Here is a 12,987-nt window from a genome sequence, read left to right as displayed (position 1 = left end):
GTTAAAAAGGCAAAAGTTGCTACTAACAAGCTCAAAATTGGTAGTTCATCAGTACCTTCTATTGAAGAAGCCATTGAAGACATGGATTCCAGGATGATCATGGATGTTGGCATTACTCTTGATCAACCTGCAATACCAAAGAAGAAAAGGAAGCAAGCAGTAAGGAGGACCAAGAACTTCCCTCATGTTCCTAAGAAGACTGAAGCTGCTACTATTGTGTCAGAAGCTATTGGAAAAGCTATGGAGATTGCTGCTGAGCTACAAGAGTCTGTAGTTTCAGAAGCCAAGCAACTGTTGCTGATGACCAGTGAGTCTGTTAAAGAGAATTCTGATCCTGAATCAGAGAAGGTAATTAATATATCATCAGATTCCGCATCCACACCATTATCAGATTCTGATGATTCTGATGATGATATACCCTTAACCCAACTCTTTCAAAAACCAGTAAAAAGCAAGCCAACATCAACCAAAACCAACAAAAAGCCCTCTCAGTCAACTACTTATGAGCCAGTTGGTCACATAATTAATGAGAAGTTGGCTGAAATAGCTGTGCAGAGAGAAAAAGTCATTGAGACTATCTTTCGCCTTAACCCTCAACCCCTTAACATTCCACCTCTCAACATGATTCCTCCAGAAAATGTTGAATCTACTTCAGAAAAGGCCTCTGAAACAACTCCAGAAGCAGCTGCTTCTGAAAATGTTGTTTCAGAAAACCCCCATCAACAAACACCTGAACCACAAAAACCCACAACACCCCCACAATCACCAATAGCCATCATTGACCCCCAACTCAACAATCAAACATCAACTTCACCACAACAACCATCAACTGAAACTGCCTTTCAACCTTTACCTGAACAATCTCCAGAACCAACTCCCATGGATGTTGACATCTCTCTAGTCAATGTTCAAGCCTCAACCTCTACCACTCACATTGCCTCTGACCAGCCTTCATCTTCAAACACACAAACACACCTTACCTTTCCAATTCCTAACCCCATTCAAGATTTAGAAATCAGTGATTCTGATCTTGAAACCCTTGATCATCCACCCACAAACATCCTGGAATCTGGATATATCAATACTGAGCTTCTCACAATCCTGAGTCAGATGCATAATCTGGTGGATCAAAGAAGGACAATTGATCTCACAGGTGCATATGAAGACTCCTGGGCATCTCTTCAAAACCGGGCAGCTGCGGTTATTGAAGAAATCAAGGCTAAATGCATCAGAGTCAAGCAAGCTTCAGTCAGAAGGCTAATGGAGCAAGTGAATCAGAGTCTTAGAGTAAGAAGTTCTACACTGCTTCTGGCAAACCAGCCTTTCTTCTTTGAATCGGATTACTTGACCAGAGAAGCAAGGCTGTGTAAGCTTCTGAAGAAACAGATGGCACAGCAGCAGCAAGAAGCTAGAGAAAGGGAACAAGCTCTTCTTCAGAGGCAACAACAACTTGAAGAACTGTTGAAGAAGAAGATTGAAGAAATGGAAGAGATGAAGAAACAACAACAAACCAACCCTTAGTTGCACACCCTTGTGTTTTTTTTTTCTTTGTTTGTTGTCTGTTTTAAAATTTCTTAGTCCTTGCTTCTGAAACCATCTTGTCTTATTTCTCTTGCTTCTGAATGCTTACTGATTCTGACTGTTTAGCTGCTTCTGACAATTGATATACATGTTCATATATTTTGCTCTGATTTATTTAGTTCACTTTCTTTTATACTCTCTCCTGTTTGAGTTTTTCTCATATCTTTTTGTCTTTTATGCTTAAATTTTTTTTGATAATGACAAAAGGGGGAGTATATGTGACAAGTATTTAAAGGCTCTGAGCCCCATTAATGGCATTTGAATTTTTTGAAAAACTTTCTATCATTTTTTTTACCTTATTGGTATAAGCTATGAACGAACGAAGGAGTATCAAAATTCAAGTAAAATTAATTGAACCATTCTTCTTATCTATAAGTTAATTCTTTCAATGATTCAATTTTGTTTTTAAGCTCTGATAATTTTATTGCGCGAAAAATGAATTTAATTAACCTGGATAGAACTTAGGGGGAGCTTACAAACCTCACCTTAAAGACTATCAGACTCAGGGGGAGTTTGAGCTTACAAACCTCAGATTCTGAGCTTACAAACCTCAGAACCCCAAAGTCAACTTGTTAATTAGATTAACAACAATTGATCAATTTTAAATATTTTTGTTTGTCATCATCAAAAAGGGGGAGATTGTTGGAACAAAATGTGTTTAACAATGAACCTTAAAGAGTTTTGATGATAACAAGGTATTAAAAATTGTAAATTGGACTAGCTAATATTTGTTCAAGTGTACAGGACCATAATTATAAAGTTACATCATCATTGGTTCTGAATGAGCAAATAAAGAGCTATGGAAACAACAAAAATTTGAAGCTTGGACGCTCCTGAAGGCAACTTGCTACTGAAGAGAAAAAGCGCTCCTGAAGTCAAGCTGCTCCTGAAGAAATAGCGCTCCTGAAGTAGGCTGCTCCTGAAGAATAGTGCTTCTGAAGACAAGAGGTCCAGAAGCCACATCATCAGAAGCTGCAGAAGTCATATCATCAGAAGCTGCATCATCAGAAGCTGCATCATCAGAAGCCATTTCACCAGAAGCTGAATATCAACTGGATTTGCAAAGAATCAAGAATTGAAGAATTATCAATGCAAAAGCTGTCTATTGGATTCGAAAACACAAACAAAGGATTAGTGGAGTTTGCAACGGTCATTTCAAAGGTGTTTGAAGGCGTGTGTTTGCAATTTGGACGAAAGCGTTGACATTGTACTTTGTACGAATTGTACAACCACGTTCTCCACTACTCTGTTTTGTGTCCGCGCTACAGGACAAGAAAACAGCTCCAGAATACGGTTTCGCCTGCATAGATGTTCCTTTGGATAAGGAATGGATTTCAAATTTGTTCTTCATAGGACAACAGCCAAATCAGGCAAAAGATTATTGGTGAAAGATCAAGCTTCAACAACGACTCTTTGGTGTGCTGGCAATTTCACAACGTCTCTCTCACACCTCTATATAAAGGAGTGAAGACCTAGAGAATTGGTAATGCAAGAACGCTGAACGAAAGACTCACAAGATTTTCACAAGTACCAAACCTCTGCTGAAATTGTTCTGCATTCACTTAGAATTTCTGTGTCTCAAAGTCATATCTTAGAAATTCTTAAGTCCATTGAGTCTGTATCTGATTTGTATTGTGAGCACCTCTGATTGTATATCAAGTGTTCAACCTTAAACAATTTTCTGTGTAATTTTGTTTAGTTAGGAAGTCTCTTGCAGTTGTGCTTGAGCAGGAAGTCTCTTGATTGTGTTCTTGAGCAGGAAGTCTCTTGATTGTGTTCTTGAGCAAAGGAAGTCTCTTGCTTGTGTGCTTGAGCATTGGAAGTCTCTTGCTTGTGTGCTTGAGCATTTGTAATCAGATATTACTCATAGTGAAATCTCCTTGGAAGTGCAAGGGGGACTGGACTACTTCCGGATTGTGGAAGGAACCAGTATAATTGCTTTGTGTCGTTCTTCTTCTCTCTCTCTGTTTTATTCCGCTGCATTTAGATTCTGATTATCACTTCAGAAGCTGTCTCGCTTAGCTTCTGATCAGTGTGTTCAGTTTTTAGGAGAAACGAAGAATTTTTCTAAAACACAATTCAACCCCCCTTCTTGTGTTTTTCTCACCTTCAGTGTTGTGCTGACCAAAGACAGAGAACATGGTTCTCACGTCGTCGTCGTTTGTGAGTTTCATCCGGCTGAAGCGAAGAGATCCGGCTGAGTCGGACAATGGACATCGATATTCAACACCGACCACCCTCCTCGTGTCTCTGTGGTTGAGTTGACGGTTGATTTGATCCAACTCATCCTTCAGCCCGGAGAGGGTGACATCATCGCGAATCCTAAACAGATGGGGTGGTGTTCAACCGTTGTAATAGACTGCCGCTAGCTTGGTGTTCGGATCAAAGATAGGGAATTCCATATATTTTTTTCTGGTGTAGTTTACTTGTAATGAAATCAGGGACCCCTATTTATAGAGGTATTTGGGCGCTATGGACCACCAAAATTGTCGGTGCAATGTGGCCCACATAGAAGAATATACAATGCTGAAGCAATCCAGATTATAAAATCCGAACCAACCCTCACCATACACAAAGGCCGAAGTTTCCCTTTGGTACACATCATTATCGTCTTTTTCCGGAATGTATGTGCATTCCGGATTGCACTAGAAGCTTTTGGCCGGTGGTCTGCACCACAGAGAAAACGTTTTTCAAACGTTTTGGGCGGTGGTCAACGTGTAAAAACGTGTTTTTACATGTTTTTTGACAGTAATTATGAACTCCCACACGTTTTTTAACCATACATTCCCTATAAATATGCTTCATTTTCTCAATGCAAGTCACACCTTCTTCTTTCTCCTTTTCTCCTCTTCTACAACGATGTGTTTCCATCGTTGGCCTTTCATAGAAAGAGGCCTCTTTGGAAATCCATCAGGGGTCATATGATCGGTCAATAGGGAAGGGGTCAGTCCATAGTTTTAAAACCCGGCTTGGACCGGCCAGTCCGACCGGTTGGACCGTGAACCGGTGGTGTAACCGGTTCGAGTCTATAATTGGATCGGTTATGCAGTTGACCCGGTGTGAACCGGATGACTCGGCTGGTTTTTTCAAAAAAACCGGTAAACCGGAGGTTACTCAGATAGGACCGGGTCAAGCAATTTCTAAAAAAAAAAAAAAAAAAGCGTAAAACGACGTCTGCACTATATCGCAGCTTCACCTGAGAAGAAAGACAGAAGAGAATATAAAATAACCCAAGCAGAAGAGCAGGAGAGAACGAATTAAAAAGAAGAAATGAGTAACAGCAGCAGCTTCAAGTTTTGGTGTTAGTGATATGAGTGTGATTCATAACTAGGGTTATTATGCATTGGAATGATGGGCTTGGGCTATTTTGTGTTTTCCACTTACTATTTTTCAAACGCCCAACTATATGTATTTTTAGTGCATCATTTATTTATTTGGGTGGTACGGCATCTTTTAACATTTTTAAGTATTTATTCATATATTAAACTAATAAAAGAAAATGTTAATATATATATATATATATATATATATATATATATATATATATATATTAAAAAATACGTCATTTCTTTCAATGGGACATTCGTATATAACATAAATTTGAAACTTTTAAAAGGAAGATGCCAAAAAGAATTTAGAAAATTGGGAATTTTTAATTACATTTAATATTGATATATTGATATATCCAGTTTAATTACATTTAATATTGATATATGCATATAGTATAAAGACCGAGTCATCTAACCGAGTCATCCGATTTAATCCGATTCAGTCATGCGGTTTGACCAATGTCTCAGTGGTTCGACCTGTGACTCAGTGACCCAATGTCCTTACCGAGTCGATGACCGAGCCGGTTTTTAAAACTATGGGTCAGTCTGAGTGTGAGGTTGGTTTGCCTGGGATGTTGACCATCATGGTCTCTTGTTCCCTAGAGGCCCCTGTGCCCCCTCTGTCTCCCCACCAACATCATTTCTTCTTCCCCGCCATCTTCTTTCCTCCCACCCTCTTTCCTCTCCACCAGTGGCTGGAGCTGGAGCCACTGGTATAACTTATGTAATAGGATAGGATTATAAATAGTTTTAGGATGTAATAAGCTTAAAAAACTTGAAAATTATTGTACTGTATTGTTCATATATTAATAAAATGATTTCTTTTTATTCTTATGCCTTTTTTTTGTTTATTATTTTTATTCGCATTTTATTTTACGAACTGTAAAGCTTAAAATTGCAAAACTTCTGGTAAAACATTATTCCGGATTTTAAAATCCGGAAAAATCTGCAAAATTCTAACAATGTAATCCGGAAAACGTAATCCGGATCAGGGGCAAAATTGGAAAAAAAAAATAGGACGCGCGAGGAAAGACATAGGGTGGGAAAAGTAATACTCCACACAACATTCACTGATTACAGTTTCATATGATTATATATCCAAAATTTGTATCATATTCCAAATCAATTTCAACTGTTCTTTCACATAACAATAAGAAGAAGGGAAATCTTCTTTCAAAAAAAAAAAAAGAAGGGAAATCTTGGCCAATGTTTTGGTCTATATACACATGAAAGAAAGCATGAAAGAATCCAGTTACTTTTACTAGTTACAAACACTTGACAGAACTCGGATTACACTCGATATTATTTGTCGCTGACATCGGCAATCTCAGGTAGAAATGTTAAGAGAAGCTTGGTTCTAAATAATATTAGCTACAGCCTACAGAGGTGCGTGTATTCAAGGACAAATTCACGGGCAAATCATGCATGGTACTTTTTATAGTCTGGCCACAGGACAGTCAGTTCTGCCTTGTTTGAAGTTTGTGCACCAGCTGCTCCAAAGTGCCAACAACTTCATCCATGTTAGGCCTGGAAATTTTTTCTGATAGGCATTTCAAAGCAAGGGAGGTTACCTTATAGGCTTCAACTGCCGAACACTGCCCTTCAAGCCGAATGTCTAACACCCTCAAAACCTTGCGTTTGTCAGTGAGATACGGCTTAGCCCATTGGACCAAGTTGTGTTCTCCATCTGGTTTATTCTTGTCAATTACCCTCCTACCACATACCATTTCAAGCAGGACAACTCCAAAACTATAGACATCACTCTTAGCAGTAAGAAGACCTACAGTAACAATGTTTTTAGCTATTAACCTTAATCTTGAAAAAAATTCAAGGCTCACAAAGAATAAAGATAAATTAGTTTTAAGCAAGGCAACTAAGCTGAATCTAGAATAACTTAAAAAATCAGAAAAGGAGAAACGCGAAACAAAAATATGGTTCGGGAACATGAACCGGAAAATACCTGAATCTACATATTCAGGAGCAGCATATCCATTATTTCCCACTAACGTGTTGGTGAAGATGTGACTTTTGTCACCTGTTGGACCATCCCTTGCCAGCCCAAAATATGAAAGCTTTGCATTATAATCCTGCAACCAAATCCAGAAATATGTATAAGACGTGTTATCCAAATAATCTCTTAAATTTATCGATCCTATTTCTTTCTTTATTTACCAAAAGCAAAAGACTAAAAGTTTACAATTCTACATACAGAATCCAACAAGACATTTGAAGTCTTAAAATCTCTATATATCACTTTATTTTCAGCATTGTGCAGAAATGCAAGCCCTTTGGCAGCGTCAAGAGCAACCTTCAGACGGAGGCTCCATGAAAGAGGTTGAAAATATGATCCTCCTGTTTCAAATTTCAATAATATTGCTAATGTTAAACAAACTTCTTCCGAAGTTAAAAACAAAGGGAAAAGATGGGAAAGGAATAATAACACTCACTTCTGAACAAGTGACTCTCCAAGCTTCCACGAGGCATAAACTCATAGACGAGAAGACGATGTTCATTTTCAAGGCAATAACCGATCAATCTCACTAAATGAGGATGAGAAAACCTTCCAAGGTAGTTGACTTCAGCCTAGAAGTGAAAACAGAAACATAGTAAGGCAAACTTGTATTTTCTGCACACCCAAAAATAAACCCTCCAAGTTTTCCAATCATAACTAATCACTAACATAGTAACATAGTATTATTGAAACTGTGGTTTTAAATGTAGGGGTGTATACTAATTCAGCGAGGTTAGAAGAACAAGGATGAAACAAAGCAACTTGAGATTTGCTTCTTTGAGTCATTGATTAACCATAGTACCTTGCCAGCTGACCAAAAAATTGATAATTAAGAAACTATCTGCTTCTTAATTATCAAAAGCAAATGATTTAAACAAGTATATTAAACTAACCAACCACTCCCTGTGACCTTGGAAGCTTTCTTCATTAAAACTTTTGATAGCAATAACAATGCCAGTGCCAGGTTTGGCAGCAACCAATGAATTCTCATCAATCCAACCCTTAAAAACTGCTCCAAAACTACCTTCTCCTAACACATTATCTGGACGAAAATTTCCAGTGGCTGTCGAGAGTTCTGCATAGGTATAGCTCTTTAAAGTGGATGACGGCAAGATCTCACCCTCACTTTGAGCGGTCTGAGGTACTGATACAGCGGAAACCTTATTGTTTGAATTTAACCCTGCCAGTTAAAACTTCCATGAATATCACATGAAAAGTAATATACATTATTGAGCTATCAAACTAGATCTTCAAGTGTGTTCATACAATGAAATACATCGAATTTGGCGTCTTGAGGGAGAAAAGATTCAACGTTAAGCCTCATGAACACCACGTTATGAAAGTACTATTACTATTGGAGCCAATATCTTTAGACAAAACAAATTAGCATCAAACTTAACAAGGTAAAGGAGGAATGATCAAACTTGGAGAAAATAAAAGGAAATGAGTGGTGATACTTTGACTCTAGGAATAACTTACATGAATCACTCAACAAGTCATTATAAACAACTATGAAGCACAAACTTTGACACAACACGACACATCGACACCCCTAATGTATAAAGCAGAAGACAACGACACCGCTACATACAAATTGATCAAAATAAGATATACATCTCTATTACAAACATGTTGATTTTTCTGTTTTTTAGTTATCTACACCTCAAAGGATGCAGCAACAACAAATGATTTTATTTATTATATTATATTTTTTCTTCAACAACTGTGATTTCTTTGATTAACCGGTCGAACACTTCCTTCACTGAAGACAATATGTCCCTGTTCAAGGATGTTTCCCATTGAACTTGAAGGAATATAATTAGATGACACAAGCGAAGGATCAATATGCAAAACAGCAGATTTCTCCATGACATTGTCCTGAGATGCTATGTTGCGTGCTCTATGCTTCTTGATGTCTATGTAGTATCACTTGAATAGGATTTACCCCTAGAATAAGTAAAAAAACAGTTAAATATAACAAGTATAAGGTTTGTAAAAACAAGTCTTTCGGATACTTGTCTTAGTTTGACCGACACGTGCCGTACGTGTGTCATGCATGTTTCAGACACTGATTGAAAGAGAGTGTGAAAAGGAAGAAAAAACAAATTTTGTTGGGACACTTGTCTCAAATTTCTAACAAATGTCGGACATATATCATACGACTCGGACACCGACACGTGTCAGACAATATGACAAGCCTGATCCTTAAGGTGTTTGTGCATCATAGATAAACAATGAATTTCATTGATCCAACAGTTTATTATTGTCACAACATATTAATACTCAAATACACTGTTGTGAATTCAGACTGAAAACTCACACCAATAAACTTAGATGAGTGGAGCAAAATGAAGTACTAACCGATATCAAAGTAGCCTCAAGCAACAACAACAATAGCAATAGCAGACCTATATCTAATCTAGTAACCAAGTGTAAAACACAAACCATAAGAAAAAGATAAAGAGAGAGGAGAAATCAACACACAAAGATTTGGTCATCTAGTTCGTCCCCACAATGACCTACGTCTTATCTTGCGTAGGTACGAATACGGTACCTGGTACGATACGGGTACCGGTACTAGAATACGGCAATTTTAGAAAAAGTAAGGTACCGGTACGTCAGCAAAACCATAAGTTTTGTTATAGAATATAACATGAAAGAGTTAAATTCTTCGATTTACAACAAAAAAATCACAATAGAAGTTTAAATAGTCGAAATTTAAAGTTGGTTACAGTAACAAAGAAACTCAAACGCACAAATAATATTATATTGCCATATTAATGTATAAGAGAATGTCATAAATTTCACTCACAATACAATAATGCGAAAAAAAAATGAAGTACCACGAGTACCGTACGCGTACCCGATACGGGTACTTCATTGTTTTACAAGTACCTGTGCTTCAAAGCCTACGTTGGGAGGAGAGAGATCTCTCCACTTCACTAGCAATGAGTTCTTTACAAAGATATACAAAAGGGTTGCTAGAAATTGGCTTCAACAAGCTCTCAAAAAAACAAACCTAATTTCTACCATTTTCCCGAATCTTTGCCCATGATCAAGATATTCAATGAATTTTACTCACTAAGGTGTTGACAATTATTTCCCAACCCAAGAATCTCACTCAAAACACTCAATTCTTAGCTTCTAAGTTTCCTAAATAAACACTAAAATTTTAAATAAAAATATTACTTTCGTAATTTTTTTTTTTAAAAAGGCCTCATTTTCGAATTTGCCTAAAGCCTCAATATCTATTGGGCCGGCCTCGACAACATGCTCCCAACATCACCAAATCGTGACACGATTGCTTCAAATCACGCCACAATTTTCCAGAACTTCCAACATCAATTTTGAGTCACTTTTCTAACTCATACAAAATTTTATATAAATAAATATGAAATTGGATTGAAACACAATTAAATGGTACACAGCAAATGAGAATGGAAGGGAAGGAAGCACACAAGAGGAAAGAAATGGAAGAACATACATACCAGTGTTACAAGGAAGTTCAGTTTTAACTTGAGCGCTCAAACAAACTCCCATGTTTAACTGCAAAAACCATGAAAGTTGAATCGAATAAATGAAAATAAGAAGCAAAATGATAAGGAGTTAAAAGGTAAAATATGCATGCATGAAGGAAAAGGGTATGAACATTTTTATTGCAGTCTGTGGAGAAGCAACTAACAGAGAGATGTGAAGATGAAGATTGCTTCTGGGCTAAGTAAATAAATAAACAGAGAGATAGAATTATTAGGTAATGCCTTCACGCGGGAATGACTTTGTGGACTTCCAACATTTTGCTCCATTATTTGATACACCCTCCGAGATCACCGTTGTAAACAAAATTTAACATTTGCGATCTATATTAAAAACTACGTACATTATTTATTGAATAAATGAATTTTTACTTATAATAATGACAAGAGGTGTACTAATTTTGTCTTGCCTCACCACCTTCTTTTTAATTAATAATGACATATTTAATATTAAATGCACATGTTTTTATACAAATTTTTTTTTGAACTTTTTAATATATGAAAATTTGGACGTGATAGATAAACTCTTAATAATAATAATAATAATAATAGAACTCTCATGAACTCTTCTATAATATAGTAATAGATTAATATTCTCGACTTGTTGAGTCTAACAAAAATTGATGTAAAATCCTAATTTTAAATCAAATATATCAAATTTTATTCAAACTTTTTTTATATATACTCCATCCGTTTCAAAATGAGTGTCGTTTTAGGTGTTTACACACATATTAAGAAATGCAATGATTAAAAGAAAGAGAATGGTTATTTTACCAAATTATCCTTATTAACTACAGTAGAAACTCTTTGAATTAATACTCGGTAAATTAATAAACTCTCTAAAATAACTAGTTTAGAGACCCGGCGTTGCCCGGGTTAGATATTAAATAAGTTTTATAAGTAGAGACCTAGCGTTGCCCGAGTTAGATATTAAATAAGTTTTATAAGTTTGTGTGCACGAATACACGTGTCAGTATATTAGATTGAATTTCTTTAAATTTAAAATTATAATAATATCATAAAAATAAATATAAATGATGAGATGAATGTCCAATGCAAGAATAAAAAGTGTAACAAAATCAATAATGAATTAATCCAAGTGGTAAGAGTTTTGGGTCTCATTAAACATGTGGTCATGGGTTTGTTTCGTGGCTCATGCGTATGAGGGAGAAAAATCAATTGAAAGGGAAGAAAGTGATTGATATATATATATATATATATATATATATATATATATATATATATATGAGAAATAATAAAATTGGTGTTTGGCAAACCTGAAGAAGGAAAAATGTTAGATGAAAAGAAGGTTTGGGGTTTCTGCTTGTGCTCAAAATATGTAAATATGTGATTAACGAAAATTTATTTATTTATAGTTAACATTTGCATTAGAATATGCTGCTAAAAGATAACATAATAACTAATCGAACCTTTTTTTTTCCTCAAACATAAAAACTAATTGAATGATATAGTGCTAAAAGATTAGTAATAACTAATTGAAGCTTCTTTTCCTAAAAACAAATAAACAAATTGGAGCTTTTTAATCATAAAATAAGATCGTATATGTAAACTTTGTTGAAAGTATTATGTGTAGTTTGTTGAGATATTTCTGCTACATAAAATATTAGAAATTCAATAAAAATTTAAAGAAAATATTGAATGGATAAGATCAAAATGTTGTTGAGATATTTATGTTAAATAAAATATTGGTTTATAAAAATAGAAAAAATAATAAAAATATTGAGAATGAATGTGGAAGTGACACGTGGCATAAAAAACCTTACTTTATATATATACTACTAGTTTAGAGACCCGGCGTTGCCCGGGTTAGATATTAAATAGTAAGTTTTATAAGTTGTGTGCACGAATACAAATGTAAGTATATTAGATTGAATTTATTTAAATTTACAATTATAATAATATCTTAAAAATAAATATAAATGATGAGATGAATGTCCAACGCAAGAATGAAAAGTGTAACAAAATCAATAATGAATTAGTCCAAGTGGTAAGAGTTTTAAGTCCCTTTAAACATGTGGTCATGGGTTTGTTTCGTGGCCCATGCGTATGAGAGAAAAAAATATATTGAAAGGGAATAAAATTGGTGTTTGGCAAACCTGAAAAAGGAAAAATGTTAGATGAAAAGAAGATTTGGGGTTTCTGCTTGTGCTCAAAATATGTAAATATGCGATTAAAAAAATTTATTTATTTATAATTAACATTTGCATTAGAATATGCTACTAAAAGATAACATAATAACTAATCGAACCTTTTTTTTTTTATCAAAAATAAAAATTAATCGAACCCTTTTTTCCTCAAACATAAAAACTAATTGAATGATATGGTGCTAAAAGATTATATAATAACTAATTGAAACTTCTTCTCCTAAAAAAAAAAAAAAAGAAGAAAAAAGGAAGATTTAATGGATAATATTGAAAGTATTATATATAGTTTGTTGAGATATTTTGGTACATAAAATATTAGAAATTAAATATAAAATTAAATAAAATATTTAGTGGATAAGATCAAAAGT

The 12,987-nt window shown here is 35.2% G+C and overlaps 1 protein-coding gene across 3 annotated transcripts; it reads right to left on the bottom strand.

Annotated features, from left to right (window-relative positions):
- Window positions 1–6,007: 6,007 nt before the first annotated feature.
- On the bottom strand, window positions 6,008–10,733 carry LOC146950949 (putative serine/threonine-protein kinase PBL9). 3 transcript variants are annotated; one of them, XM_085746904.1, is made up of 7 exons: window positions 10,571–10,733; window positions 10,410–10,467; window positions 7,815–8,101; window positions 7,358–7,493; window positions 7,120–7,262; window positions 6,871–6,997; window positions 6,008–6,690 (listed from the first exon to the last, which is right to left on the bottom strand). In XM_085746904.1, exons 2-7 carry the CDS (start codon window positions 10,459–10,461, stop codon window positions 6,368–6,370), a joined length of 1,068 nt encoding a protein of 355 aa, XP_085603030.1. In that variant the 5' UTR covers window positions 10,462–10,467; window positions 10,571–10,733; the 3' UTR covers window positions 6,008–6,367. The 3 variants fall into 3 exon arrangements, with proteins under 3 accessions (XP_085603030.1, XP_085603031.1, XP_085603029.1); XM_085746905.1 differs by having other exon boundaries at window positions 10,604–10,704; XM_085746903.1 differs by lacking the exons at window positions 10,410–10,467; window positions 10,571–10,733 and adding an exon at window positions 8,188–8,446.
- Window positions 10,734–12,987: the final 2,254 nt, after the last annotated feature.

Source organism: Medicago sativa, chromosome 2 (assembly GCF_051527215.1).
Source record: "Medicago sativa cultivar Bolivia chromosome 2, Bolivia_mono, whole genome shotgun sequence".
In the NCBI taxonomy this organism is placed as follows: Eukaryota; Viridiplantae; Streptophyta; class Magnoliopsida; order Fabales; family Fabaceae; genus Medicago; species Medicago sativa.
Note: the sequence above shows the minus strand (reverse complement) of the source record. Positions and strands in the feature narration are given on the sequence as shown.